We start from the raw sequence: 23,841 nt of genomic DNA, 5'->3' as shown, positions 1-23,841 counted from the left end.
GTTGTCTGTTTTTCCTCATCTCCTTTTTTTTCTGCCTTTCTGTCTCATGTGTCCCCTGCTCTCATTGGCTGTCTTGTATTCCTTTACCTAGCTTTGGTTGGTCAAGATGGAACACGCCGGGCCTCTGCTAATCCTACAATATGATGGCATGGCATGCACAATCCTCTGACATGATTACATGCATGCAAATGCATCCAGACACGCACACACCAAGAATGTATTTATGTGATTTCCATGCTCCTGCTTTTCTTAGGATAAATGTCACCGAGGCAAGGGTCAGCTTGTTTTTCACTCAAGCAAGTCAACATTTCGTACCTTTTTCAAGCCGCCTAAATCCTCCGTTAAAGAGCAGAGTTCAGAGCGCGGAGGGCTGCCCTTTCACGTGTGTGTGTTTGATTATGAGCACAAGCACATGCAAAGCGTGTCTGTGCCTTTGTAAGTATGCCTGTTTCCATGCGTAGTAGCATTAGCCTGTAATTAGATTGACACATCGAGGAATGCTGTGGTCGTGTGGGGCTTATCCAGCAGTCTGTGCCCTCTGGGTGATAAATGGCCTTCGTGTGGAGAGCAGTGATCAGGCAGCTTGTGTAGAAGGGCGGCAGACATCACAGATCCTTTTTGATAAGTAGGCCGGAGGATTACTGGTAACACAGAACTGTGAACAATACGGCTGATTATTCCTCAAAGAAAAGGCAACTCCGTCTGGTTATGTCTTGCTCAACACTGTTCGGGTTTCTCTTGCCGGTGGTGTGCGTTTTCCTTTTAGTAACCTGATTGTTAATGTAAAATGATAGTCCTCGCCATGGTAATTTACTTTTTAGTTCAAGTTTAACTCGACTCAGCAGTAAAACTGTTTGACTAGGCGTGCCTGCAGGTTTTAGCTGCAACACATTTTGCACTACCTACAATAAGGAAGGTTATATATAGAACACACAACAGGAAAAAAATGGCATCAGTATTCTAAACACTGATGTCTTACTGTTATTATTTGACATGAAAAACATGTTTTGTTGTTTACCAAATACAGAAGGCCAGCCAGTTTGATCCTGACGTTGTCCTGAACCAGCTGAGGTACTCCGGGATGCTGGAAACTGTAAAGATTCGCAGGGCTGGATTCCCTGTCCGGAGAACCTTTAAGGACTTCTACAGCAGGTTAGAAAAATATGTGCACACAATAAAACTGAGATAATTGGCTCAATATTGTAGTCGAAAACTATTTTTAAAAAATCAGGAAAGAAGATCTGTGCTGTATGCTTTTTTTTTTTTTTTTTTTCTGCAGGTATAAGATGATCCTGACAAACAAAATCAGCTCAGAGGACGAGAAGGAGAGTTGCTTAGAGCTTCTCACACTTCACAACAAAGACAAGAAAGAGTGGCAGCTGGGGAAGACAAAGGTGCAGCATTCATTCACACATGGACTCACTTATACACATGCCCAGACTCGTTTATGTCACTTAGCAGTACATGGCACTGACTTTAACTTATGTCCTGAGATCTTTCAGTAACCAGAATCACTAAGCCAACCCTGCCCCTGCCAGTAATCTAAATTTTAATTGATATACCTAATATTATGCAGAAAGAATTTTAATGTTTTACCTTGTGAAGATGAGCTTTTTGTTACCAAAGTAGGAGGTGAACCCCCACACCTTATCTGTGTGAACCGATCTCAGGCCCCACAGTGTATTAAATACAGTACAAATGCATGCACACAGACACAACTGGGCAGCCTGACGGATTATATAAACTGCCACTCTTTTTCTTTTACGAATGACTCTCCAGTACACCCCTCTGTCAGCTACATGCTCTGATAACATGCTCAAAAAACAATAATTTGATTTGATACTTAAAAAACCCCCCAAAAAACACGCAGTTCCCTTAAGATGAAACAGTGCACTGAAAGGCTTCACTCAGTAATTATCTGGGAGCGAATCTTTCCCAAGAAGTCAAGCTGCTGTCTTTCCCGAGCTGTTAATGTGTACCACAGTTGCTGTGACTCATGTCACAAAGATTTTTCTGACCGGTTGTGGTCAATCTACGGCTCTCTTGTTGACAACCGCAGAGTTACTCGGCCGCTCCTAAAAACCCTGACACTGTTACTGTAACTGTAACCGAGGGGCTTACAGTAATCCTGAGGCAAACTTATTGTAGCTAGCAGAGCGTTAGCCTCGACACCGACTGAGTTGCTGATTTAATAAACTAAACTGCAAGCGTGTGATTTCGAGGCGGACGGTGCTGGTGAAATGTTGCAGCCAAGCAGAGCTTTGTAGAAAGTTACACATCATGCTTCATCTTAGAAAACGTATAACAGATATGATTGTTGGCAGCATAGCTTATCAATGGCTGTCCTTCCTTTTCTGCTTTCATTTTCCAACAATCATCAATCCCCCCACCGCCACCGCCAACAACAGACTGCCCCTTTTTTCCATGCTATCACTGAATGATTAACCTTTAATGACTTTTTTGAACTGGACAGTAAAACCTGTGTTAATACTCAGCATGAATGCGTCAGTACTGCGGCAAGAAAGGATACAAATAAAGCAGTTTTTGTGGAGCTCTTTAAAAATCGGCTAAATCCACATTCGACTTCCTGCTTTAAGTTGTGGTTCCTGCGTGGCTGTAAAAATCACTGAGACATTTCGGATTTGTTGGTTTCTTTTTAGGACACTTTTGTTGTAATACCCAATTTGGCTGGCAGACTATGAATAGTGTCAGCTGCACACATGGCATGCTGTACATCAAGACAGAAAATAATAGATGCGAGCCACATTTGGTTCCTTTTGAATTGGTCCATAACCACTAATGTGCACATGCCAATCTATATTAAATTTCTCGCACATGCACACAGTATACATCCCCGAAGTCACCGTGCGGGTAAAGCTTCCCTTCTGTGATCAGCCCTTTGACCTCTGGCTGCCGCTGCTCACTTCTTTGCTCTGCAAAGCTTATCTACACATCGAGGGCGAAGGAAAAAAAGGCTAGTTTCTCAAAGCAAAACCCAAAAAGACATAGTGCGGCTGAGTATGTTTCATTTTGTGCATGGCAGGGCAATATTTTGGGGTTTAGGTTAATGTAGTGTGGGCTGTGGGAAAGAGACTGAAACGGAGAAGGGGGCTACATTTCCTTTGGAGAAACAATCTGCGTGTAATTATGTATGTGCTGATTGTGTGCAGAGGAAGCGTGTACCCAGAATTAGGGGCTTTGGTGATGTTGCATGGATTGTGTATGTGTGTTTGTGAGCCATTTGTTTTACAGACGAGGGAAGGATGTGGATGAAGGGGAAGTTTCCTCCTCTCACAGACTTTATCGAGACAGGCAGGCAGGGCTGCAGCTGTGGGATCCTTTGATTAGCGCAACATCTGGGACACAAATACGCATACGAGCAAGGGTCTTCCCTTGATTACCCAGTTGAGCGACAGATACTGCCGTGTCTAAGCTGGCTGCTGTTCCCAGCCTCACAGCATATTCGTACAGTGAAAATCTGATTATGTTTCATGCAGGCATGTTCATTTAAGTCGAGTGTGACTTTCGAGCTGTCAAAAGTCATACAAAGACAAGGTTGCGAGAAAACTCCAGTAGTGAGGGAAGGGTTAACTAAACTCTTTCTCTTTCCTTCATATGAGCAAAGAGGGGTGTGGCTTTCTATCTGGACGCCAGCCACCATCCCTCCCCCTCATCCTTTCATCACTCCTCTCTCCCTACCTCTCCCCTCCCTCTCTGTGCCTTTCTGCCTGTGCACGTCAGTCGAACTACCAACGCAGCGGTAGCAGCAGAAGGGAAATGCTCAGGAAGGACGCTTGAACACAATGAGGCTCTGCAGTAGCAGTAGCAGCAACACTGCAGTCTCAGTGCCAGTTTTCCCTTCTGCTCTGTTCTGCAGACAGGGAGGGCAGCTAGCCTGCTAGCCTCAGCTGCACCACAGCTTCCTCTGCAGTGGGCACGGGGTTCTGCCAGCAGACAACAGGGGCCCTTTACATCTTTGTGGGCCCTCTTTTACAGCCTACCAAGAGGAAGAGGAACTAACCCATCCCATTTTTTTCCCTCCCTCTCCCTCAACCTCCTTCTCTGTGTCTCTCTGTGTCTGTGTCACTCCTTGTCGGCCGTGGCGCTGCTCTTCCCGCAGGTGTTCTTGAAGGAGGCCCTGGAGCAAAGGCTGGAGAAGGAGAGGGAAGAGGTGCGGCGCAGGGCTGGCATGGTGATCCGCGCCCACGTCCTGAGCTATGTGGCAAGGTGAGTGGTGGAGTGTGGAGGTGGGGGGCAGATGGATCATTGAGTGGCAGAGACAGTTGTCAGTGTTTGTTTTGTAGTACAACCTGCGTGTATAGGAGCGCGGGGGGGGGGGGGGGGGGGGGGGGGGATTAAGTGCATATTCGTGGAATCATTTGCACATTTGTTTACCTCTGTATGCGCGCCTGTGTGTGGATGTGTGTTAAGTGGGCTTAAACCTTGCTGACTTGGAGATGGCCAGCGATTACCACAGTGTTGAAATTGTAGATAAGAAGCCGTTTTCGGGCATGCAGAACCGTGTACGTGCACTGTTTTAAAGTTTCTACCTTAGAAAGCCTTGTAGATTGGAAGGTAAACTCATAAACTGATGAACTGAGACTGCAGAATAGCCCAAACAAAGTGTGAATTTTTCTGGTCACTTTAGTATTATCTTTAGACCTTTTTACGTTTATTTCTTTAAGATGAACATTTAGTTTAAAAGTCTGATGAAAGAAAAGATTCCTATCAAAGGGAGGACACATGGTTAAGAGTGCGCTGGCTTTCATTGAAATTACACAATATCCCGATGATTCCCTGCAATCGAATGAAGTATTAACCCACTTGTGCCGCTGTCCTGTCGCTTCAAAGATGAGGAATTGCATGATTTCAACACCCTTTCAAGGAAAAAAAGGCCAAAACTGTTTCAAGTTATAAACGGCTATCCCTGAATTACTACATCTCTAATGATGTTCATGATAATTAGACTGCTCTGAAAAAGACAGTTTTCTGAGCATAACAGAGATGTCATTTATTCCTACACTATCAGAAGTGCACTTCTTCTTAAGCAAATCTATGTAAATCTGTCTTCAGCCTAAGCAACAAGTTCTTCGCCTGTCCACTCCGCCTGACTGGCAGAACATCCATCACCGTGGTGGTTTAAGAAGCTGCATTCGCAGACACCCAGGGGCATCTAGCCGTACTCCACCTGCGTGCTGCCATATATAGTATAACGTTACATACAGTCCTCTGAAAGGCTCCACTGGGAGACTATAATAGGACTGATGACAGCATTCAGGTTCTGGGTTTGCTTCCCCTTAGAGACATTCATACTAAAGAAGGGCCTTGAAAAGTTCCCCAAATACACAAATAAAGCCTTTGTATTATTACGTGTAACTTTATCTCCAGTCAGGGTCCATCCTGAGACCTGATAAAGGCCATGAAGTGATTACCGTGGAGGCTAGGTCGGCCTAAGGGTCAGAGAGTCGGAGCAGTGTGTGTGGTCCTGAGAAAGTCACGTGTATTTGTGCGTGTTTATATGTGTGTGTTTTCAATGCATGTATTGTGTGTGGGTGATGGGGCTTAGTCAGAGGGCTAAACAGAGCAGCCCACACCACCACAATGGAAGAGCACAAGCTCGTCAGACTCTAAACATTGCATAGTTCACAACTGGCTTTTTTACCAGTGTGTTTGTTTGAACAGAGAATAGCAGCGGGCATTAGGAGGCCATGTAGGGCTGTCCAGCTTTACAAATATGTTTGTGGCGAGGCACAAAGTTCCTCAGTGAAGCTGGATTAAATATGATTTTTATGCCGATTATGAATGTCAATTTTTGATTTCGTCCTCAGGAAACAGTATAAGAGGGCTCTGTCCAGCATCGTCACCATCCAGAAGAACTACCGCGCTCACTTTCGGAGACGCGTCTTTCTGCGCCTGCGCTTGGCTGCCATTGTCCTGCAGAAACATCACAGAGGCCAGCTGGCCCGAGCCCTGTATCGACAGCTCAAGGAGGAGAAGCAGAAGCGAGAGGAGGAGGAGAGGAGGAGGAGAGAAGAGGAAGAGGAGCGGAGGCGAGTAGAGGAGGAGAAGAAGAGGATGGAGGAGAGGAGGAAGCAGGAGGAAGAGGAGGAGAGGAGGAAGAAGGAGGAGGAGGAGAAATGGAAGCTAGCCGAAGAGAAGCTGAAGAGGAGGGCAGAGGAGGAGGAGTTGATGAAGAAAGAGGAGCAAAGACTGATTAAGGAGAAAGAGGAAAAGCAGAAATTAGCAGAAAACGGGGAAAAGACAAGGTACAATGCCCTGTGTTTACCGCAGTCTGTGTATGGGTGTGGATGTTGTGATGGCAGCTGGTGTTGGTGGTGCAGGTGACACCATCTTTTGGAGAATCAGCCTCAAAGGCAGTTTTGAGCTCTTTAGCAGGCATTTATGTCTCTGCCGAAACTTTACAGATGTGCCATCACAATTAAGGTCGAGAGTTCAGATGGGTTTGGCTGGTTCACGAGTAGAGTGACCATTGCGATTGGCTCTGGACAGATGCTTTTTTAAGCTCCGGCTTTTTCCCAGTGGTTGTGAAAAAGCTGTCATCGCGGGGTCAAGTGCAGGTTAATCTGTCAACATCTCATGCCGCCTACACCACGCTAAACAGGGAGAATTGAGAGGCAACATATAGTCACGAGTTACGCGGAGATTCTGATGTTAAGCGATGTAGTACTCATGAGACTCACAAGAATAATGTGGCTCAGAAACAGATGTGCAGATCTATGTATGCATTAACACACAAAACAGCGCCTGAAATAACAGCTTTAACTGTTACTGGAATACAAAACTGCTAAATTTTGTGATTCGTCAGGAATTTCCAGGAGTAGCCAAGTCATCTGTCAAGTCATTTTCTTTCTTCATTTCATGACTAACGTATTAATATTTTATTTTTAGGAACTCACTCATGAACGGCGCTTGTCAAAAGGTAATTTCAGTTTCTCTTCCAATGTTGAAAATAAAGAATGCCCATGAGTGCATTCACATAAATAACACAATTCTGCACTTTTTTTACTTGTGTGGTCGATAGAAGGAGCTGTCCCAGACTCTGTCCAACAGCCACACGTCTGAAGAGGAGAGCCGTCAGATGGAGGAGATCCTGCGGCTCGAGAGGGAGATCGAGCGTCTGCACAAGCAGCAGGAAGACAGCGTGTCGCTTCTTGGGGACGTCTCACGTGAGGAGCTGCGTCAGATAAGGGATGCCGAGATCTACAGACTGGAAAAGGAGGCTTCTCGTGTGGCTACTGAATTCTTGGAACTGCTGGACTTTGGTGGTTTGGAGCCATCCCTCTCGAGCGAGGAGAACCTCCACGACCCAGCTGAATCTACCGCACCTCTAGCTGAAGAGGAGGTAGATGAGGGTTTCCACGCGGAGGATGAGCGCATCGCTTTGCCTGACTTCCCACCTCCAGCTGCAGTTCCTCTTGATAAGGAAGTATTCCAAAGTATTCCCCCTCCTCCGCCTGCCTTTGCAGTAGGATTAGTGGTCTCCTCCTCATCAGCCTCCCCTGCAGCAGGAAAGCTAAGCCAAGATACCCCCAATGGACTGAGTCATGCCCCTGTCCTCACAGACTCCCAAATCCCTCCACCTCCTCCACTGGTTACTAATGGAGAAAAGCGGCCACGCCAGAGGGCCTCAGACTTTGAGCCTGTAAATGAAGAGCCAACTCACTCACTCACTCACCTGCCAGATGTAGAGTCAGACTATGACCAGGAAGAGTTTGAGGAGGCCCATGGGAGTTCAGGTGCTAGCATTAACGATGGCCATATCACAGATGAGGAGGTGCTGCGAAAATCCTCATGCACTCAGAACAGCCTGGACTCCTTCAGAGGCAGCTCGGACTCGGTGAGAAATAACAACAAAAAGTCATGGCTGTTAAATTCTGTGGAGTTGTTTTAACTGGAAAATGTGCAGAGTTTCACTTTTAAGTAGCTAGACATTTGGCACGAACTCTGAGGTCCAGTGGAAAAAGAAAGTAAATCAGTAAATCTAGCCAAGATGGGAAATCCCCTCTGGAGAAATTGGATTGTTTGTTAAAATCTTTTAAATTTTTGCTCACAGAGTTTACAAAAACATGGGGTCACTGAATTTTCTGTTTCCATATCTGGTCTAACTTAAGCCATTGTTCTGTGGTACACCGAAACCCACCTAGATTTCCTCAGCGCTTATTATACTTCCTCGTGTTGCCTCAAGAGAGATTGTCTTAAAGTCGGTTAGAAAATGCATTTCTGCAAGGCTGCGTCTTATCAAAAGGCTTGTTTAAGAATCGCTGAGCAGCAATGCTGAAAATGTTTGTTTTGGCTCTGCTGACAAGCAGGTGAATCTGCACTCAGCGACCCAACACTGTGAGATCAGCAAAATGTCAAAGGGGAAGAAGGATGGGTGCATGTAATGGCACGTGTGTTTGTGTGGGTGGATGTGTGTGAGCCAAGTTTAAAGGAGATTGGCAGCACCATGGCTACAAAGTCAGACAGATTTTAGGCCCTTAAAGTACAAAATAACAGCTCGACTTCACCATCAGAAAAATTAAAAAACAAAATTAACTTAAATTGTTGCTATAAATTTCTGCTTTTGTGCATTTTTTTGAAGTAATTATTACTTTAAGATTTCAGTTTAAAAGTCTGTCTAATCTATTCAAATGCTGCTGTCTTTTTTTTTTTGCAGTTCATTGACAGCGATGAGGACAATGATGGATATGTTGACACAGATGAAGAAGTTTGTAATGGCAGAGTGAATCTGCTGAACGGCACCGGGCCTCCATATTTCCATGGCTACCTCTACATGAAGAGTGAGTAGAGCTAATAAAAACAAGACACTGACCAGCAGGCATGCACATTGTCTTTGTGCAGCTTTAATGTCCATTTTGTGACTTTTCTTGAAGGCTCTTTTTGTATTTTACGCATTTGTTTTCTACTGATGTTTTCGGGTTTATGTCAGGGCTGTGAAGTTTAACTCACTGAGGGAGCTTTTTATGCATTGTGTTTTTGAGATGCGTCTTTCTGTGTGCACAAAGTTGTGCGATCTCCATCTGTCGTAGAGAGATTTCACAGTAAACAAAATAAATTATCATCCTTTTCTCACCTCTCAGGTGGTTTGATGATCCCGTGGCGCCGTCGCTGGTGCGTCCTGAAAGACGAAACTTTCATGTGGTTCCGCGCAAAGCAGGACTCCCTCAAATCTGGCTGGCTTTACAAGAAAGGAGGAGGAATGTCGACTTTGTCTCGGCGCAACTGGAAGATGCGCTGGTTCGTTCTGCGCGAGTCAAAGCTCATGTATTTTGAGAATGACAGCGAAGAGAAGCTGAAAGGCACTATCGACATCCGTGTAGCCAAGTAAGACTCAGTTCTCTGTTTCTTGATTTGTTTATTTTTAGCTTTGATTGAACTCATTGTTACCAGCTTGAAACAAACATAGCCACATGCAGTAATGGTTTATTCTTTTTGTTTGTGCAGGGAAATAGTGGACAATCACGAGAAGGAAAATGCACTGAATATCGTAACTGAGGAGAGGACGTACCACATCTACGCAGAGTCTCCTGAAGATGCCAGGTACATCACATCCACAGATTTCTCAGAACAAACTGCAGCTATTTTGTAAATAGTGTTTTCCTTTCACCGTAAAATTTATGTGTAGAAATAAAGTTCCCCCTTGTGGTTGCCAGTGGAAGTTCGCGGTGTCATTTTCAATTACACTTCTGCTGACTTTTGCTTTTTGAACTCCCTCTGACCCATTTAGCGGTTGGTTTAATGTGCTGAGTCGGGTCCACAGCGCCAGTCCGGAGCAGCTCATGGAGATGCACCACGAACAGGCCAACCCAAAGAATGCAGTGGTTAGTGCTGTTTTACCTCTCTCCTGCCTGGGCCCCAGCCTCAACTCCGTATTTCTGCAGTGGTGAAGAAGCATGAAATTGAATCGCATAGCAGTCCAGTTCTGGGTCATATAGTAATCTAAACTGAAGAAGAAAAGTGCACATACCACCATCCATTTCTTTGGTTCTAAAAGATTGCTATATTTAAAAACATATATTTTTATATAAAGATGATATAATCTTTTATATAAAGATGATTATACTAAATAGTATAGTAATGATAAATTTTTGACAATTATTGCCATTAACACCATTTTTCCCTGTCCAGGGCACATTAGATGTTGGCTTGATTGATTCTGTTTGTGCGTCAGACAACCCAGACAGGTGAGAAATGAGCAATTTTCCCCAACACCTGCCTGATTGCATATATGTATTAAAACTCTGGCCTGTGATCCCACAGCAGATACATGAGTAACAAAAACAAGGACAAAAAAAAACAATTTTGCTATGTTTTCTTTCCCAGACCAAACTCGTTTGTGATCATCACGGCTAACAGAGTGATCCACTGCAACACAGACACGCCTGAGGAGATGCACCACTGGATAGGCCTGCTGCAAAAATCTAAGGGAGACTCTAGGGTTGATGGACAGGAATTTATAGTCAGAGGTAAGAGGATTTTGATATTGGATTTAATCTATCTACATAAGATAAGCTCTTTATTTGCCGTTTGTACACATCCACATGTGCAGAGCTTAGAGTCAAAGCTAAAGTCACAAGACCCCCAGTAAAAAAGTAGAAATATGAAAATTTAAATATACAGAGAGACTGCACATCTTATTGTAATATATATTACACTTTTATCACATTTTTTAGGTGGTCCTCCTTTGTTATTTGCCATCAGTTTGACTATGGAAGTGTGTTGTGTGTATGATCAAACTGCCCACTCTGCTGCGTCTCAAGCTGTATGCTGGTTGTTTTGGTCTGAGGAGGTTGTGACCTGGACGATGGCAGGCTCTGATGATGTGTTGTGCTTCACTGATGGAAGATCAGTCCTTACAGCCCTCTTATATGTGCTGGTTTAACAGCTGTGCACTACGTGATTGTCTGGTAGACAGAATATTGAAGGTATTACAACTCGGCCGTCATTTCTTATTTTACCCCCACAGGCTGGCTCCATAAAGAGATGAAGTCTGGAGCCAAAAGCACTTCTCTGAAGCTGAAGAAGCGCTGGTTTGTTCTCACCACTAACTCTCTGGACTATTACAAGTCGTCGGAGCGTAGTGCTTCCAAACTGGGAACACTGGTCCTCAACAGCCTCTGCTCCGTGGTGCAGCCAGATGAGAAAGTCTTCAAGGACACTGGTCAGTTAAACTTACTTCAGTGTCATCTTAATCAATTAATGCTTATAGAAACATAAGTTATCATTGGGTCCTAAGCTTTAACATTTAAGAAAATATATAAACCCCAATGTGCACAATTTAGCCTTTATGGTCTATTTCCTGAAATTTTGTTGTCTTGTGCATGATTATCTTTCCTTCTCACCCAGGTTACTGGAATATAATTGTCCATGGGCGTAAACACTCTTATCGGCTTTACACCAAAATGCTGAATGAAGCCATGAGGTGGGCCAATGCCATACAGGCTGCCATAGACAGCAAAGTTCCCATTGAAACTCCAACACAGCAACTCATCAGAGACATCAAGGTATTCACTGTTTTCCCCATTTTGACTACAGACTACATCACATTTCATTGACATTTTTGTAAATCAAACTTTTTTCAGTCATGCAAGCCTCTGGCAAGGACACACACTGTAATAAAGTGAGGTACTTGTACTCACTATCTGTGTGCTGTGATCTTCTCTTGGCCTAAGTTTTTCCTGCTTCAGTACTTGTTTGAGTCTCTTTTTCATACATACACTTGGCCATGTACTCGATTTACCGCAGTGATAGTCTGCATCATCGCCGTTTTTGCTGCTCTGTTTTTTTCTTATCAAGCGTAAACTTTCTTTTATGTAAGAAAAATCGATGATTTGAAAGGTAAGATTACTAATCTGCTCCTCTGTCTTACCAGGAGAGCAGTTTGAACGTGGAGGCAGTGGAGCAGACATACTGGAGGAACCCTATCCTGAGATATACCCAGCATCCTTTGCACTCCCCTCTTCTACCTCTGCCTTATGGAGACGTCAGCATCCACTGTAAGTGTGCTGTCCTGTAAATTGTTGTATATTTCTTCAGTAAGTAGCAGAATCTGCCACAATATCTATTTTAGAATATAAAGCTTTTTTTAGCCATAAAAAACATTTCTTGCAAATCTTGCACATTAATTTAGACTTTAAATACATTAAAACTATTCAAATGTGCTCAGTTGTAAAATAACTGGTTACTTAAGGCAACTGAGCAAGTTCAGTATCGATGCTGAAGGTTAACTTTACCCATTTCTGTCTCCCTCAGTGCAAAAAGAAAAGGGTTACACCAGCCTGCAGGATGAGGCCCTGAAGATTTTCAACTCGCTGCAGGAGATGGAGGCTGTGTCTGACCCTGTGCCAATCATCCAGGGAATCCTGCAGACCTGTCAAGACTTAAGGCCATTAAGGGATGAGGTTTACTGTCAGCTGATCAAGCAAACCAATCATGTCCCGCACCCAAACAGTCCTGCCAATCGCGCCCACTGGCATCTCTTGACCTGTATGAGCTGCACCTTCTTGCCCAGCCGAGGCATCCTACGCTACCTCAAGTTTCACCTGAAACGGTATGGGCATGTTCCAGGGAGAAAAAATTAACACCTGGTTGCAAGCCATCCAGCCGTGGCAGCATGACTAATATTGTTTTTATTTATGCTTATGTGTATGTGTGTTCATGTTAAAATGTGGTGCTGGAGACACGTATTTTCTTGGGAAAAACCACCAAGAAGGTTGTTTTGAGTTCATGTGTCTTCTGATTTTGTAAAGGAGATGAGTGTCACAGTAAGAGATATGTCTGTAGTTGAGATCAAAATAAGGGTCCAGTTAGGCCCATAGTTGGACTTAAGAAAAAAACATAAAAGTTATAGGGCCTTCGGAGCTAACTGCCTGTCCTGCAGACTTTATACTCCCTATATTAAGTATCTCTTTGTGGTTTCTAAACATGTAAAGTTTTCCATCATGGATGTGGCTCAGTTAACCTCAATGGGAAGATGTACTTTGGCTGAAACTTATTGTTCGCTCTCTTTTTCTGTTTCCTCAGGATTAAGGAGCTGTTCCCAGGCACAGAAATCGAAATGTTTGCCCATTTCATCTGTGAGTCTCTGAAGAAGACTAAGACCAGAGAATTTGTTCCTTCCCAAGAGGAAATTATTGCACTGCTTAACAGACAGGAAATGACCACCACAGTCTACTGCCATGGGGGAGGCTCCTGCAAGATTTCTATTAACTCCCACACCACTGCTGGAGAGGTGAGCGATCTGCAGTTGCAACATAGAAATTTTTAAAGGTTTCTCTGCAAGCCGGCGCTGGGATTTTTTTTTTTTTACCTTAGCATGCACAGCAGGGGAAAGAGCCATACTAATGTGTCCTAAAGGCGTGGTTTTAATCTTGCCTTTTATTGTTCAGGTGGTGGAGAAGCTAATCAGAGGTCTGGCTATGGAGGACAGCAGGAACATGTTTGCCCTCTTTGAGCACAACAACAGTGTTGACAAAGCGGTGGAAAGCAGGGTCCTTGTCGCTGATGTTTTAGCTAAATTTGAAAGGTATGTTTTACATCACATGGATACATTTTTAACATGTATGTTTTATCATGCAAACACTTTAAGATGTACATAAACATTTATGTCCAGGACATGATGAGAAGAAAAGAAGATATTGCAGTGATAGATAAAAACAGATGTGAAAGTGATAGATTTATGCGTTCTTCCTCAGACTGGCTGGCAGTGAGGAAGCCCAGGATGAAGGTCAATGGAAACTATATTTCAAACTCTACTGTTTCTTGGATGTGGAAAGCATGCCAAAGGAAGGAGTAGAGTTTGCATTCATGTTTGAGCAGGTATGCTTAACCATGCATATTCTAGTTTATTTAAGAGAAAATCAAGTGCATAGTTTGCATCATTTTGTTTTTTCGTCTTCCTTCAGGCCCATGAGAGTTTAACCAGGGGTCACTTCCCTGCCCGTGAAGAGACCCTGCAGCACCTTGCCGCTCTCCGCCTACAGTTTCTGTATGGAGACAAAACAAGAGTCACGTGGAACCTGGAAAACGTCTACCCCGTGGGTCGCCTGCGCAATCGCATCTTACAGTTTACCAAGGTGGGTGGAGCCTCGGGGTCGGGCCAAACTCTGGAGCGTCGGAGGACCAGTTTTCTCGATGGGACGCTGCGTCGCGGGCTGAAGACGGGCTCCATGAAGAAGCAGCGCATGGAGGAGGAGCAGATGCTGGAGATGTGGATAAAGGAGGAGATGTCTGCAACCAGGGCGAGCATCATGGAGAAATGGTCCCGCCTCAACGGTTTGGACCAGCACCAGGCTATGCTCAAATATATGACTATCATCAAAGAGTGGCCTGGATATGGATCCACACTGTTTGATGTTGAGGTAAGCTTAAATCTTAAACCACATTGCTGTCAGTAATGGACCAGAGTTTTTATTCCCTGCATTATTACTTCGGATACATTAACAATGGGACCCTGTAGATGCTAAGTATTAATCGAGCGCTTTCTTTCTCTTAAAATCTAAAATTTGTTCAGTTCACTGTGTGAAAGGATTTCTTTGAAGTTGAAAACTGAAGTGTGATTAATCGCCCTGCTACTGCTTTTCCTACATCATCATAATTAATGTTTCTCCAGCAGGAACACTGACATTGACCTGTTACATTGTTTCAGCTCGTAAAAGCCTTAACATCTGCAACTAAAATCTGAATGTGCATTTAGAAGTAGAAGTGAAAGTCCTGTAAATTTAGAAATGCAAATTTCACATATTTGGACTCATGTGACGCAAAACCTTCAACCTCTGGGTGAAATTCCTTCATTTGAACCTTTCATTCAACCCCAACCTCATCTGAAGTGGACTTTTCCGTTTGATTTGTCTTCCATTACAGGAGGAGCTGTGCTTAGCTGTTTTTTTTCTTAAGTTTCAAAGCCATGACATCATAGTAGTGTGATTTCTTAGCTCCAAAGATGATACTGATGTCTTTGGTTAGCTGGTGTTATTTGAATGTAACTCAGGGCTGAAACGCCAAAACTTTATAACGATAATAGCAAAGAAACTGTATATACGTGGGTTATCATTATATCTGGCCTATACCCAGTCTGCCTAGTTAATTATCAGCCTGCAATATTAAACTGACAATTGATAATACTGTATTTTCATGTCTTGGCAGTGCAAAGAAGGAGGATTTCCACATGATCTGTGGTTAAGTGTGAGTGCTGAGAATGTGTCCGTCTACAAACGAGGGGAGCCAAAGCCTCTGGAGACCTTTCCTTATGAACACATCATCTTCTTTGGTGCTCCACAGCCCTGCACCTACAAGATCACTGTGGATGAGAGAGAAATGTTCTTTGAAACCCCGCAGGTACACATGTTTGTCCTCTTTGTTTTCATTAGCGGGAGCTTCTTTTCCCAGAGTGATAAAGCATTGTGGCAAGAACAAAAGGGCCACAGTTCCAGACAAAGAGGAGTCGGTTCCCCTTAATTTAAACACGACTTTTTTAGTGCAGCTTTTAAAAAAATATAACTTTCATCTGTATATTGGCAGGTTGGAGAGATCACCAAGATCATGAAAGCTTACATAAACATGATCGTGAAGAAGCGCTGCAGTGTGAAGTCTGTATCCAGTTATGGAACCAGCTGGATCAGGTGATTCCGCTGGGCAGGACCACAGCACGCACTCAGCCACCGACACCTGGCAAAGGAAAGGCAACAGAGATTTTGACTTGAGCAACGTAGCAACACGGACAATCTTCACTCAGAAAGATTCCTTTCTGCCATGACACAATGTTGATTCTTTACTGCTTGAAGCACATGTGGGAACCATTCAAGCGATGGTGTGCCGCCGCCCTCCGTGCAGTCTCCGAAAATATCAGCTGATCGCATTTCTCTTTACACTGGCCCTTTCTCACGTTACTTGAAAAGCTATTCAGGTATCCTTTCACAGATTTATTTTAATGTACAGGCTAATTCGCAGGAGCTCGCGTGCTCTTTCCTCCCAAATTTCATTGCAAAATCGACAGTTCAACTCTCTGATTGCCACTATAGCGCTTTTCTTCCCCATTTTGAGGTCGTAAATGTGTTGCAATGGAAAACAAACACTGACTGAACTGGCACCTTTAAAAGCGGTTATTCTGTTGAATACTGCGATCCGTTGTGATGAATGTTCCCCTAAAATGGAGTTTCCCTCAGGTTATTGCGTAAAATAACTGTCATTTTCCCAGGAAGCAGAAAGTTTAGCCTCTTCACTTTGCCTTGTGGCTATTGTAATAGTTTTAAGAGTAGACGTGGCCTTGCAGGATCATAATATAAAATGGTGAGTTGTAGTTCTAACAGCAGTTTGCCTCGTGTAAGAAAAGAAAGAGAAATTAAATGTGAATATCAACTGCACCACAGTGTCTATAAACACTGTATTGTCTCATAAGGCGATGATGAATAAATCGGTCGTAATATTTGTGCTTCTGTCCTCAAACAGGCACTCGGAGTCGAGCTGATGTCATGTTTGAGCTGAGTGTACGTAAAAGCCAAAGCTGATGTTCGCGGACGTGTTTGACAAAGCATACATGAAAACGCCTTCTCTGATATTTTTTTTTTTGTTGTTGTTTGTTTGTTTGTTTGTTTGGGGATTTTTAAGCGATGTCAGCAGCCATGTGAGGATGGGTTATTTATTTATTGAAGTGTAAAAATTGTTTGAGAGAAACGAATAGTGTGCTTGAAATGCAGTGACGCAGTTTTGTTGTAAGTTTCTGTGTCTGTTATTTGTGGATGGAGCGATGCAGAAAAACTGATGTGTTTCAGAAGCGGACGAGCTGTTCATAACTTACTGTTGATTTTTAGCCACTCTGTGTCATGTTTCTCAGCTTTCGCCACTGCTGAAGTAATTGCTGTGTGTGTTGCCCTCAGCACCCAACTCGCTGAGGTTCTGTTACTGTCTCACTAACCAGAAGACGTTTGCTGCGCTTATGCAATTGTTAAAGAACACAAGTGAATCAAGCTTATGCCAACCTACAGTATAGTTCATGATAGGATGATGTGATCGCAACATATTAAACTTAGTATTTACCTCACATTACATCACTGTCTTCCATAGCTCTCCAATCATACTCACTTAGGCGCTCTGGTCAGCTGCCGGCGGCCAAACCAGAGATTGATCTTGCCATCGATGATGACTGTATTTCTGAGATTTCTGATTGTTTTGAAGAAGAATCAGAAAATGTTTTATATCAGAATTTAAAGATGCTTTAATAAATTATTGTATTTCAAAAGCTGTTTGGATCCATCTTGTCTTTTATCATATCTACCTGACAACATATTGACATGACAACATTTATACTGTAAGGTAAAGACCCACTCTCTGAGTAAACTCTTTCCTGATGGTGGGAGGGAAAAACTCCCTATGAACAGGAGGGAACCTTTAGCAGAACCAGGCTTGGGGAGGGCAGCAAACTGCCATGGCCAGTTGGGTGGGGGGGATAAAACAGCACATGGAAATGAAACAAAACACAAACTAAAGAAAAGACGAGACTTTATGACATCAAAATATTGCAAAACGCTACCATATCTCACTTAAGGTCCCGCTACAGCATTTTAATCAGGTTGAGCTCAGGACTTTTCTGGGCCATTGCAACACCCTGATCCTTTTCTCTTTCAGCTGTTCTCTTGTGGATTTGTTGCTGTGCTTGGGAACATTGTCCTGCTCTGTAGCACACATACAGATGGCCTCAAATTTGACCCTAGAATACTTTACAGACGAGTTCACAGTCAACTGCAAGGTGCCCAGATGCCGTGGCTGCAAAACGCACCCAAATCATCACCCTTCCACCATCATGCTTGACAGCTGGTATGAGATGTTTGTGCTGATATGCTGTATTTGGTTTTCAAGAAACGTGGTGCTGTGCATTATGACCAGTCATCTCCACTTTAATCTCATCTGTTTTGAAGGCATTGCGCCAGAAGTCTTGTGGTCTGTTCGGTTGCAACTTTGCAAAGCTAAGCTGTGTTTCCATGCGCTTTTAAAAGAGAGGATACTTTCTCCTGGCATCCTTCCAGACAAGCCATACTTGTTCGGTCTTTTTCCAATTGTATTGTCATGAACTTTAAAATTTAACATGCTAACCGAGGCCTGTTGAGTCGGAGATATAGCTCTTAGGATTTTTGCAGTTTCTTTGAGGATTACACAGTCTGATCTTGGAGTGACTTTAGTGGCACCGGAAGATTGGCAATTGTCTTGATCATTTTCCACTTGAGAATAACATTTTGTAGAATGATGAACTTTAAATTGCTTGGAAATGGTCTAATAACCTTTCCCAGATTGCTACTTTAAGATCAATACTGATTTCTTTCCTGCTTCCACTGTGTTAATACACACCTGAGAGCAGCAAACTGCCAAAAGTAATGCTTTTATAGAGGTGCTCAAACTTGCTGGTGATCAGCTAATCCTTAGTAGAACCTGATTGATAGATGGGACTACTGCTGGTTGGTAGTGCTGGGGTCAGTAAAGTCGTATTAAAGTCTGTAATTATACACCATAAATTATTTGCTGCTTGTATTTTTGTTTTATAAACTCAAATCTGCAAAGTTTTAAAAGATAAGTGAAGACAGGAAATGCTTTATTTATCCCAATGACAGCGAAATCACGGTATTATAATAGCTAAAAAGATGAAAACCAACTAAGCTCAATAAAAAAAAATACCATCTACCAAAGCAGAATAGCTTGGAAAGGCACAAAATTAATCTAAAGAAGATAGAAAACACAACAAAACCCCAATAAATCTCACTAAAACGTCAATATTATACGATAAGAAGCTTGAATCTAGAATGAATGCAATCATTGTGGTGTGAGGTGGTAAAGATTTTCCATGTCTGTCAAATACGAAGTATAAATAATATAAGTGTTTTTTTATGATATGTGCTGAGTCTGAGCTAATGAGCACAGTGCGTCCTTACTCTCCGCTCTCCCTCCCAATAATAAAACATGTTTTTCAATGAGATGTGTCACCCTGCAGCTGCTTGATGACACCAGCGTCAGGAGTTCGTGACGTCACCGCTAGTAAACCAGGGGTTCAGCTTCACTCCTCTCGAGCCTTTCTGTTTTTTCCATGCAGTCCAGCGCTCGTGTCACCATGTACAGCCCGTCCGCCTTTGTTTTTGTCCTAATTTCCTGCGGTATTATTACAGTTACAGCGCAAACACCGACTCCTGCTCCAGCGGAAAGTAAGTTTGTTCTTCTTGTATGTGTTAGTGCAGCGCTTTGTTTTGGAGTGCCAGAGACGGGTCAGGAGGCAGTCACATGACATCTACACAATCGTAGAAGCAAATGTAAAGATAATCCTCAGTGGCTTTATACATATTCTTGTAGCATTCACACACATACACACAAACACAAAAGAAAAAGTTTCTTTTGCCTGCCTCAGTTAGGCTAACGTTACTTCTTTTGTTGCAGTGATCCTTAATATGTCACAGAAAGTTAAATTCTCTCAGGGTTATATTAGTTTACTTCTTGTAGGTGTGTGTCATAGCTTATCTCTGTTTCAGCTCCCTGTGCCTTGAAATCCAACACCACTTGTGATGAATGCTTGCAGAATGTGACAGTAAGTTTCCTGCAGTTCAGCCAAAAACATATCCTGTACACGTTTGCCATAAAAAGGGGAAGTTATAAGATAAAATGTAACTCTTTATGACTGTGTTTGTTGCAGTGCCTGTGGTGCATAACGACCAAAAAATGCATCGAATACCCGGTGAAGAGCATCCTGCCCTCCAACAGCGTTTGTCCACTGAATGATGCACGTTGGGGGCTATGCTGGCGTAAGACTGGCAAACACACTTGTTACTATTATTATTTAATGTGTGATGTTTGCATGGGGGAAATATATTTTTTACATTGTCCAGGAAAGCTTCTCAGTTGTGATGACTTTCTCATTTTCTTGCTGGACTGTAAAATGAATATACGAGTTTGGACTTTGAGTCCAGTTTGAAGATGTTATTGCAGCTGTAAGTTGTCTGTAAAATACATTTATGACATTTTAGACTTTGAACAAATAAGTGAAAAAAAGCCCAGATTGCAAGATTAACCAGTAAGAAAAATAATTTGTAATGTACCATGTCAGCCAAAAAAGAAAAACTTATAAGTGTGCTTTTTTCACCCTCTTTTGTGGTGCAGGTCTTCTTCATAAATCAAAATCATCTTCTGAGTAAAATACATTATCATCTTTTCCACTTAGTAGTTCATTGCTATGTTTACTTAATGATAAGATTTGCTCATGCAAGCTGGTGTTTTTTTACGCTGTCCTTGTGTCCACGTTTGATTTACAGTCAACTTCCAGATATTGATTATCACCGTGTCGGTGCTGGCTGGTATCATCATCATCGCTATTCTTGTTTGCTGCTGCTGCTGCTGCAAGTGTGAAAAAATTGGGTAAGCATTAAGTCACATGAAGTGCTCGCTGTTAAATCTGGATCAAAATGTAAGCAAAAGCAGGAGGAAGAGGACGAGGAGGACGAGGAGGATGGGAACACAATGGGTTGTTATTCTGTGAGGCTAGGCTGATACGGCTATCTCCAGAAGGCTGCCAGAATTTGTGGCTGCAGTAACTTTGGTCTTTCTGATTTTATAACTGCCTTCAATTTTGTTGCTATGTAAATGTATAAAGCTAAAAGCAAATGCTCATCTTTGATGTTCATATTTTAATATATATGTCTATGTGCAGAAACATAAAAGTGGTAAATTGATGTAAAAAAAATGTCTTTTTAATAGGAGAAAGAGAGAAGACATGCAGATGGAGCGACAAACTCGGCTAAGGAAGGACCGCCAGAAAGCGAGGTGAATGTCTGTGGAGTATGTGTTTTAACTTAAATCTTCATGCATATAACATAGTTTCAGAGTGTTTGATTAACCGAAACCTTACTACTGTGCCTGACTCAGATGGGCAAAATATAAAGTTCTGTGTAAGCTCTTGAGTAAGTTGATCCATATACTGTAGTATAAAGGACCCAAGGCACGCAAAGGTTTTATTTACAATGTTATTGAATTTTCCTGCTTGTGCAGCTTTCCACCTGCCTCACTCCAGTGCAGCACACAGCTCTCTCATCAACTCCTGGCATCCTGCTCATATAGGGAGGCATGATTAAGTAATAGAGATCAGGGTGTGGGTCAGCCTCCTCTGACGCCACACCCTGATAATGATAATGAAATAAATCTAGTTAGGCTCTTTGCTCTTTTCGGAGCAAAGGCCATCAAAAACCCATGCCAGGTGCTTCACAGCCTTCCCCTGTTTCTTTTTCTTCATGGGCTCCAGGCCAGCAACTGTCTTGTGATGTTGGGCATGCCCAGGACATCTCTACCTTCTTCTCAGGCTCTCTTCTTCCACGGTCCATCGCTCTATCTGTTGCTGCAGGTTGATGTTGCTCATTTTTTATGGCCATCAGATTGAGAGGCACTAGTCCACGGAAGCTTTTGTAGCTCTGCATGTCTGCTTCGCACAGAAGCAGAGACTCTACATTTTTCATAACTATACAGTTATGAAACATGAAGATTGTTCACAAAGTCTCCCAGATTATTAATTAGTCATCTAAGTCTTAAACTGAATTGAACATTTATCCTTTTGATGGACATGAACATTCACAGGTTATTAGAACAGTCAATCTCAACTATCACATTTTAGCCATTAAACATAAAATTAATGTTACTTTAGGCTGTAGTATATGTTACCACAAACCTTCTAACCAGTGACTTAAACACTGGCATGTGAAACTTTTAAGGTAATCGTGTGTAAAAATCGAACTCATCCATAAGGAACTAAATGTGTTATGTTATTATGCGGCATAAAATCATTGATGTTACATCAAAAATAAGAAACATAATGTCACTTGTTTATTGTTGAGCTGGTTCATTTTGCTCCTGGACACCATGCTGGAAAAGTTAATATTCTGGGAATCCAGCGCTACTGTTTGGCTTTGTGTTTCATCACAACTGTTATAATTGAATTAGACTAATTGGACGGTGCCAAAAAAGAGCAAAAAAGATTGACATGCAGGAAAGGTTTTTTTTTTTCTGTGAAAATTTTGCTTACTACTTCATAAACTAAAATAACTGTCATGTGACAGTGTCAGCGTCCTCTGTTGCCTAACAATTTGTCTTTGTTTCCCTCTCAGGAGGTCAGAAATGCAGATGAGGCACGATGAAATCAGGCACAAATACGGTGAGACTAATTCCTTTTTCTGTGTGGCTTGAACGGGTTATGAAATGTAAATTTTGATTATCAGAGAGGTTTGTTTTGAAAGTGCTCAGTTTGTATGCGCAGTGATCAAACAGCAGCAAAAAAAAACAAAAACCCCACAACACTATGATGAGATAGATTAAGGAACAGATAAAGATAATGGAATCTGAGCAGAAGAAAACAAAATGTGAAAATTAAAAAATCCATTTACACAAAGAGGGCGGAAAACAACTATCATTGAGTGCCATCTACTGGTGAAATACTGTACTGCACATGTTTGATAAACTAGAATTCAGTGTCAAAAGACTTAGATTTTAAATCACATTAATGAAAAGTAAACCAAACTTCCTTGAATAATTTATATTCTTATGAACAACTGGACTCAGTTTTATTGATTACACATCCTTCTTTTCAATTATTCTTCTCAGGTTTGTCGAAGGATAACCCATACGCCCGTATGGATGATCATTAAGGAGAAGCAGCCGTTCGTTAAGTTGATCCTATTGAAGCCAGTAATACGGAGATACAACCTACAAGGAGCTCATGATAAACTGTGACTGTCTGATTGATTTCAGCGCGACAGTGTTTTCAGAATACTCTTAGCCTGATGCTGCACTGTTTTGCTTGATTAATATTTCTTATGCATTAATTTCAATTTAATTTGAAAAAGCAAGCATCCCCAGTTTAGTTTGTAAAAGTCCAAAGCTGACGAGTGCTGTGGTGCTTCTTCTGTAACAAGCAGTTTCACTTTCATACTACATTTACAGTATTCTCGATTTGACTCATCCATGTCTGCAGCTCAACACTTCTTTTTCTTTAAATAGTTCATGTAACATATTTGTCCTTTTCTCCATTTTTATTGCATTCCAGAATTATTTTTCGTTTTTTATTGAACAAAAGAAAATGAGTGTTTTTGAACTGCATCTGAATCATCTGCCAATAAAAAAAATAATTAAAAAAAATCATACCTTTTTTTTAGTTGTTTTATTTTTTTCCCTGTGTCTCTCTCACACATGCTCTTTTATGTTTTGGCCTATGAACAAATCAAATTTCAAAAATATTTTTAATAAGTTAATTTTCCAAAATATTCCAACTGACAGTGGAAATTAAGCAATCTAAGAATGTTTCAGTTCCTGAGAATAATATTCTGCTCACTTGTTTGGTCTTCTGGTCCCGCCCCACCATGACAATAACAAAACGGATAATACGTTTTGGGGTGATTCATCACTCATTTTTGTAATTTTGCCTCTTATACACCACCTCCGTGGACTTTGATTACACTGTGAAATCCAATTAGTTCCCAGAACTCAAAAAAATTGAGGAAACTCGTTGCCTCAAAAAAATTGAGTAAAGCTTAGCTAAAAATGACTAAATTAGAACAACTTATTTATTTTGAGTACTCTGTACAAGCTCATTTGTTCCCAGAACTCAAGAAAATTGAATCAAGTTTACGTAAGATGACCAAGTTAGGGCAACTTACTCATTTTGAGTACACTGCACGGCCTTGTTAGTTCCCAGAACTCAAAAAAATTAAGGAAACTCGTTGCCTCAAAAAAACTAAGTAAAGCTTACTTAAGGTGACTGTTAGGACAACTTATACAGTGCAAGTCTACAGTATTAAGAATAGCTTGACA

At 42.1% G+C, this 23,841-nt stretch overlaps 2 protein-coding genes across 6 annotated transcripts in view; both read left to right on the top strand.

The window, feature by feature from the left end:
* Window positions 1-17,257, top strand: part of myo10l3 (myosin X, like 3) — a 55,953-nt gene extending 38,696 nt beyond the window's left edge. For 2 of the 3 annotated variants that reach the window (XM_085134816.1, XM_085134815.1), the window contains 22 exons: window positions 1,028-1,152; window positions 1,280-1,394; window positions 4,121-4,227; window positions 5,829-6,266; window positions 6,910-6,940; window positions 7,043-7,858; window positions 8,678-8,801; window positions 9,102-9,345; window positions 9,466-9,561; window positions 9,749-9,842; window positions 10,150-10,205; window positions 10,345-10,487; window positions 10,988-11,182; window positions 11,368-11,525; window positions 11,894-12,017; window positions 12,274-12,571; window positions 13,045-13,252; window positions 13,410-13,546; window positions 13,716-13,839; window positions 13,926-14,381; window positions 15,166-15,357; window positions 15,541-17,257. In XM_085134816.1, the coding sequence (XP_084990942.1) occupies window positions 1,028-1,152; window positions 1,280-1,394; window positions 4,121-4,227; window positions 5,829-6,266; window positions 6,910-6,940; window positions 7,043-7,858; window positions 8,678-8,801; window positions 9,102-9,345; window positions 9,466-9,561; window positions 9,749-9,842; window positions 10,150-10,205; window positions 10,345-10,487; window positions 10,988-11,182; window positions 11,368-11,525; window positions 11,894-12,017; window positions 12,274-12,571; window positions 13,045-13,252; window positions 13,410-13,546; window positions 13,716-13,839; window positions 13,926-14,381; window positions 15,166-15,357; window positions 15,541-15,645 (4,386 nt within the window). In that variant the 3' untranslated portion in view covers window positions 15,646-17,257. The remainder of the gene's footprint in view (window positions 1-1,027; window positions 1,153-1,279; window positions 1,395-4,120; window positions 4,228-5,828; window positions 6,267-6,909; window positions 6,941-7,042; window positions 7,859-8,677; window positions 8,802-9,101; window positions 9,346-9,465; window positions 9,562-9,748; window positions 9,843-10,149; window positions 10,206-10,344; window positions 10,488-10,987; window positions 11,183-11,367; window positions 11,526-11,893; window positions 12,018-12,273; window positions 12,572-13,044; window positions 13,253-13,409; window positions 13,547-13,715; window positions 13,840-13,925; window positions 14,382-15,165; window positions 15,358-15,540) is intronic. The other variant, XM_085134817.1, reaches the window with a different exon arrangement.
* A 1,761-nt stretch (window positions 17,258-19,018) lies between these two features.
* pttg1ipb (PTTG1 interacting protein b) lies at window positions 19,019-23,725 on the top strand. 3 transcript variants are annotated; one of them, XR_014869732.1, is made up of 8 exons: window positions 19,019-19,205; window positions 19,527-19,582; window positions 19,688-19,796; window positions 20,304-20,406; window positions 20,746-20,811; window positions 21,287-21,385; window positions 22,143-22,189; window positions 22,636-23,725. XR_014869732.1 is itself a non-coding variant. In XM_085134837.1 (7 exons), exons 1-7 carry the CDS (start codon window positions 19,091-19,093, stop codon window positions 22,677-22,679), a joined length of 540 nt encoding a protein of 179 aa, XP_084990963.1. In that variant the 5' UTR covers window positions 19,026-19,090; the 3' UTR covers window positions 22,680-23,176. The 3 variants fall into 3 exon arrangements, 1 of the variants encoding a protein (XP_084990963.1); XR_014869733.1 differs by lacking the exon at window positions 21,287-21,385 and having other exon boundaries at window positions 19,020-19,205; window positions 20,746-20,826; window positions 22,636-23,188; XM_085134837.1 differs by lacking the exon at window positions 21,287-21,385 and having other exon boundaries at window positions 19,026-19,205; window positions 22,636-23,176.
* Window positions 23,726-23,841: the final 116 nt, after the last annotated feature.

Source organism: Neolamprologus multifasciatus, chromosome 16, assembly GCF_963576455.1.
Source record: "Neolamprologus multifasciatus chromosome 16, fNeoMul1.2, whole genome shotgun sequence".
Lineage (NCBI taxonomy): Eukaryota > Metazoa > Chordata > Actinopteri > Cichliformes > Cichlidae > Neolamprologus > Neolamprologus multifasciatus.
Note: the sequence above shows the minus strand (reverse complement) of the source record. Positions and strands in the feature narration are given on the sequence as shown.

Excerpts from the sequence above, each read along its gene's own strand:
- pttg1ipb (XM_085134837.1), top strand. The coding sequence starts at position 19,091 with ATGCAGTCCAGCGCTCGTGTCACCATGTACAGCCCGTCCGCCTTTGTT. Across the intron at positions 19,206-19,526 it reads GACTCCTGCTCCAGCGGAAA|CTCCCTGTGCCTTGAAATCC; the intron begins GTAAGTTTGTTC and ends TCTCTGTTTCAG. Across the intron at positions 19,583-19,687 it reads AATGCTTGCAGAATGTGACA|TGCCTGTGGTGCATAACGAC; the intron begins GTAAGTTTCCTG and ends TGTTTGTTGCAG.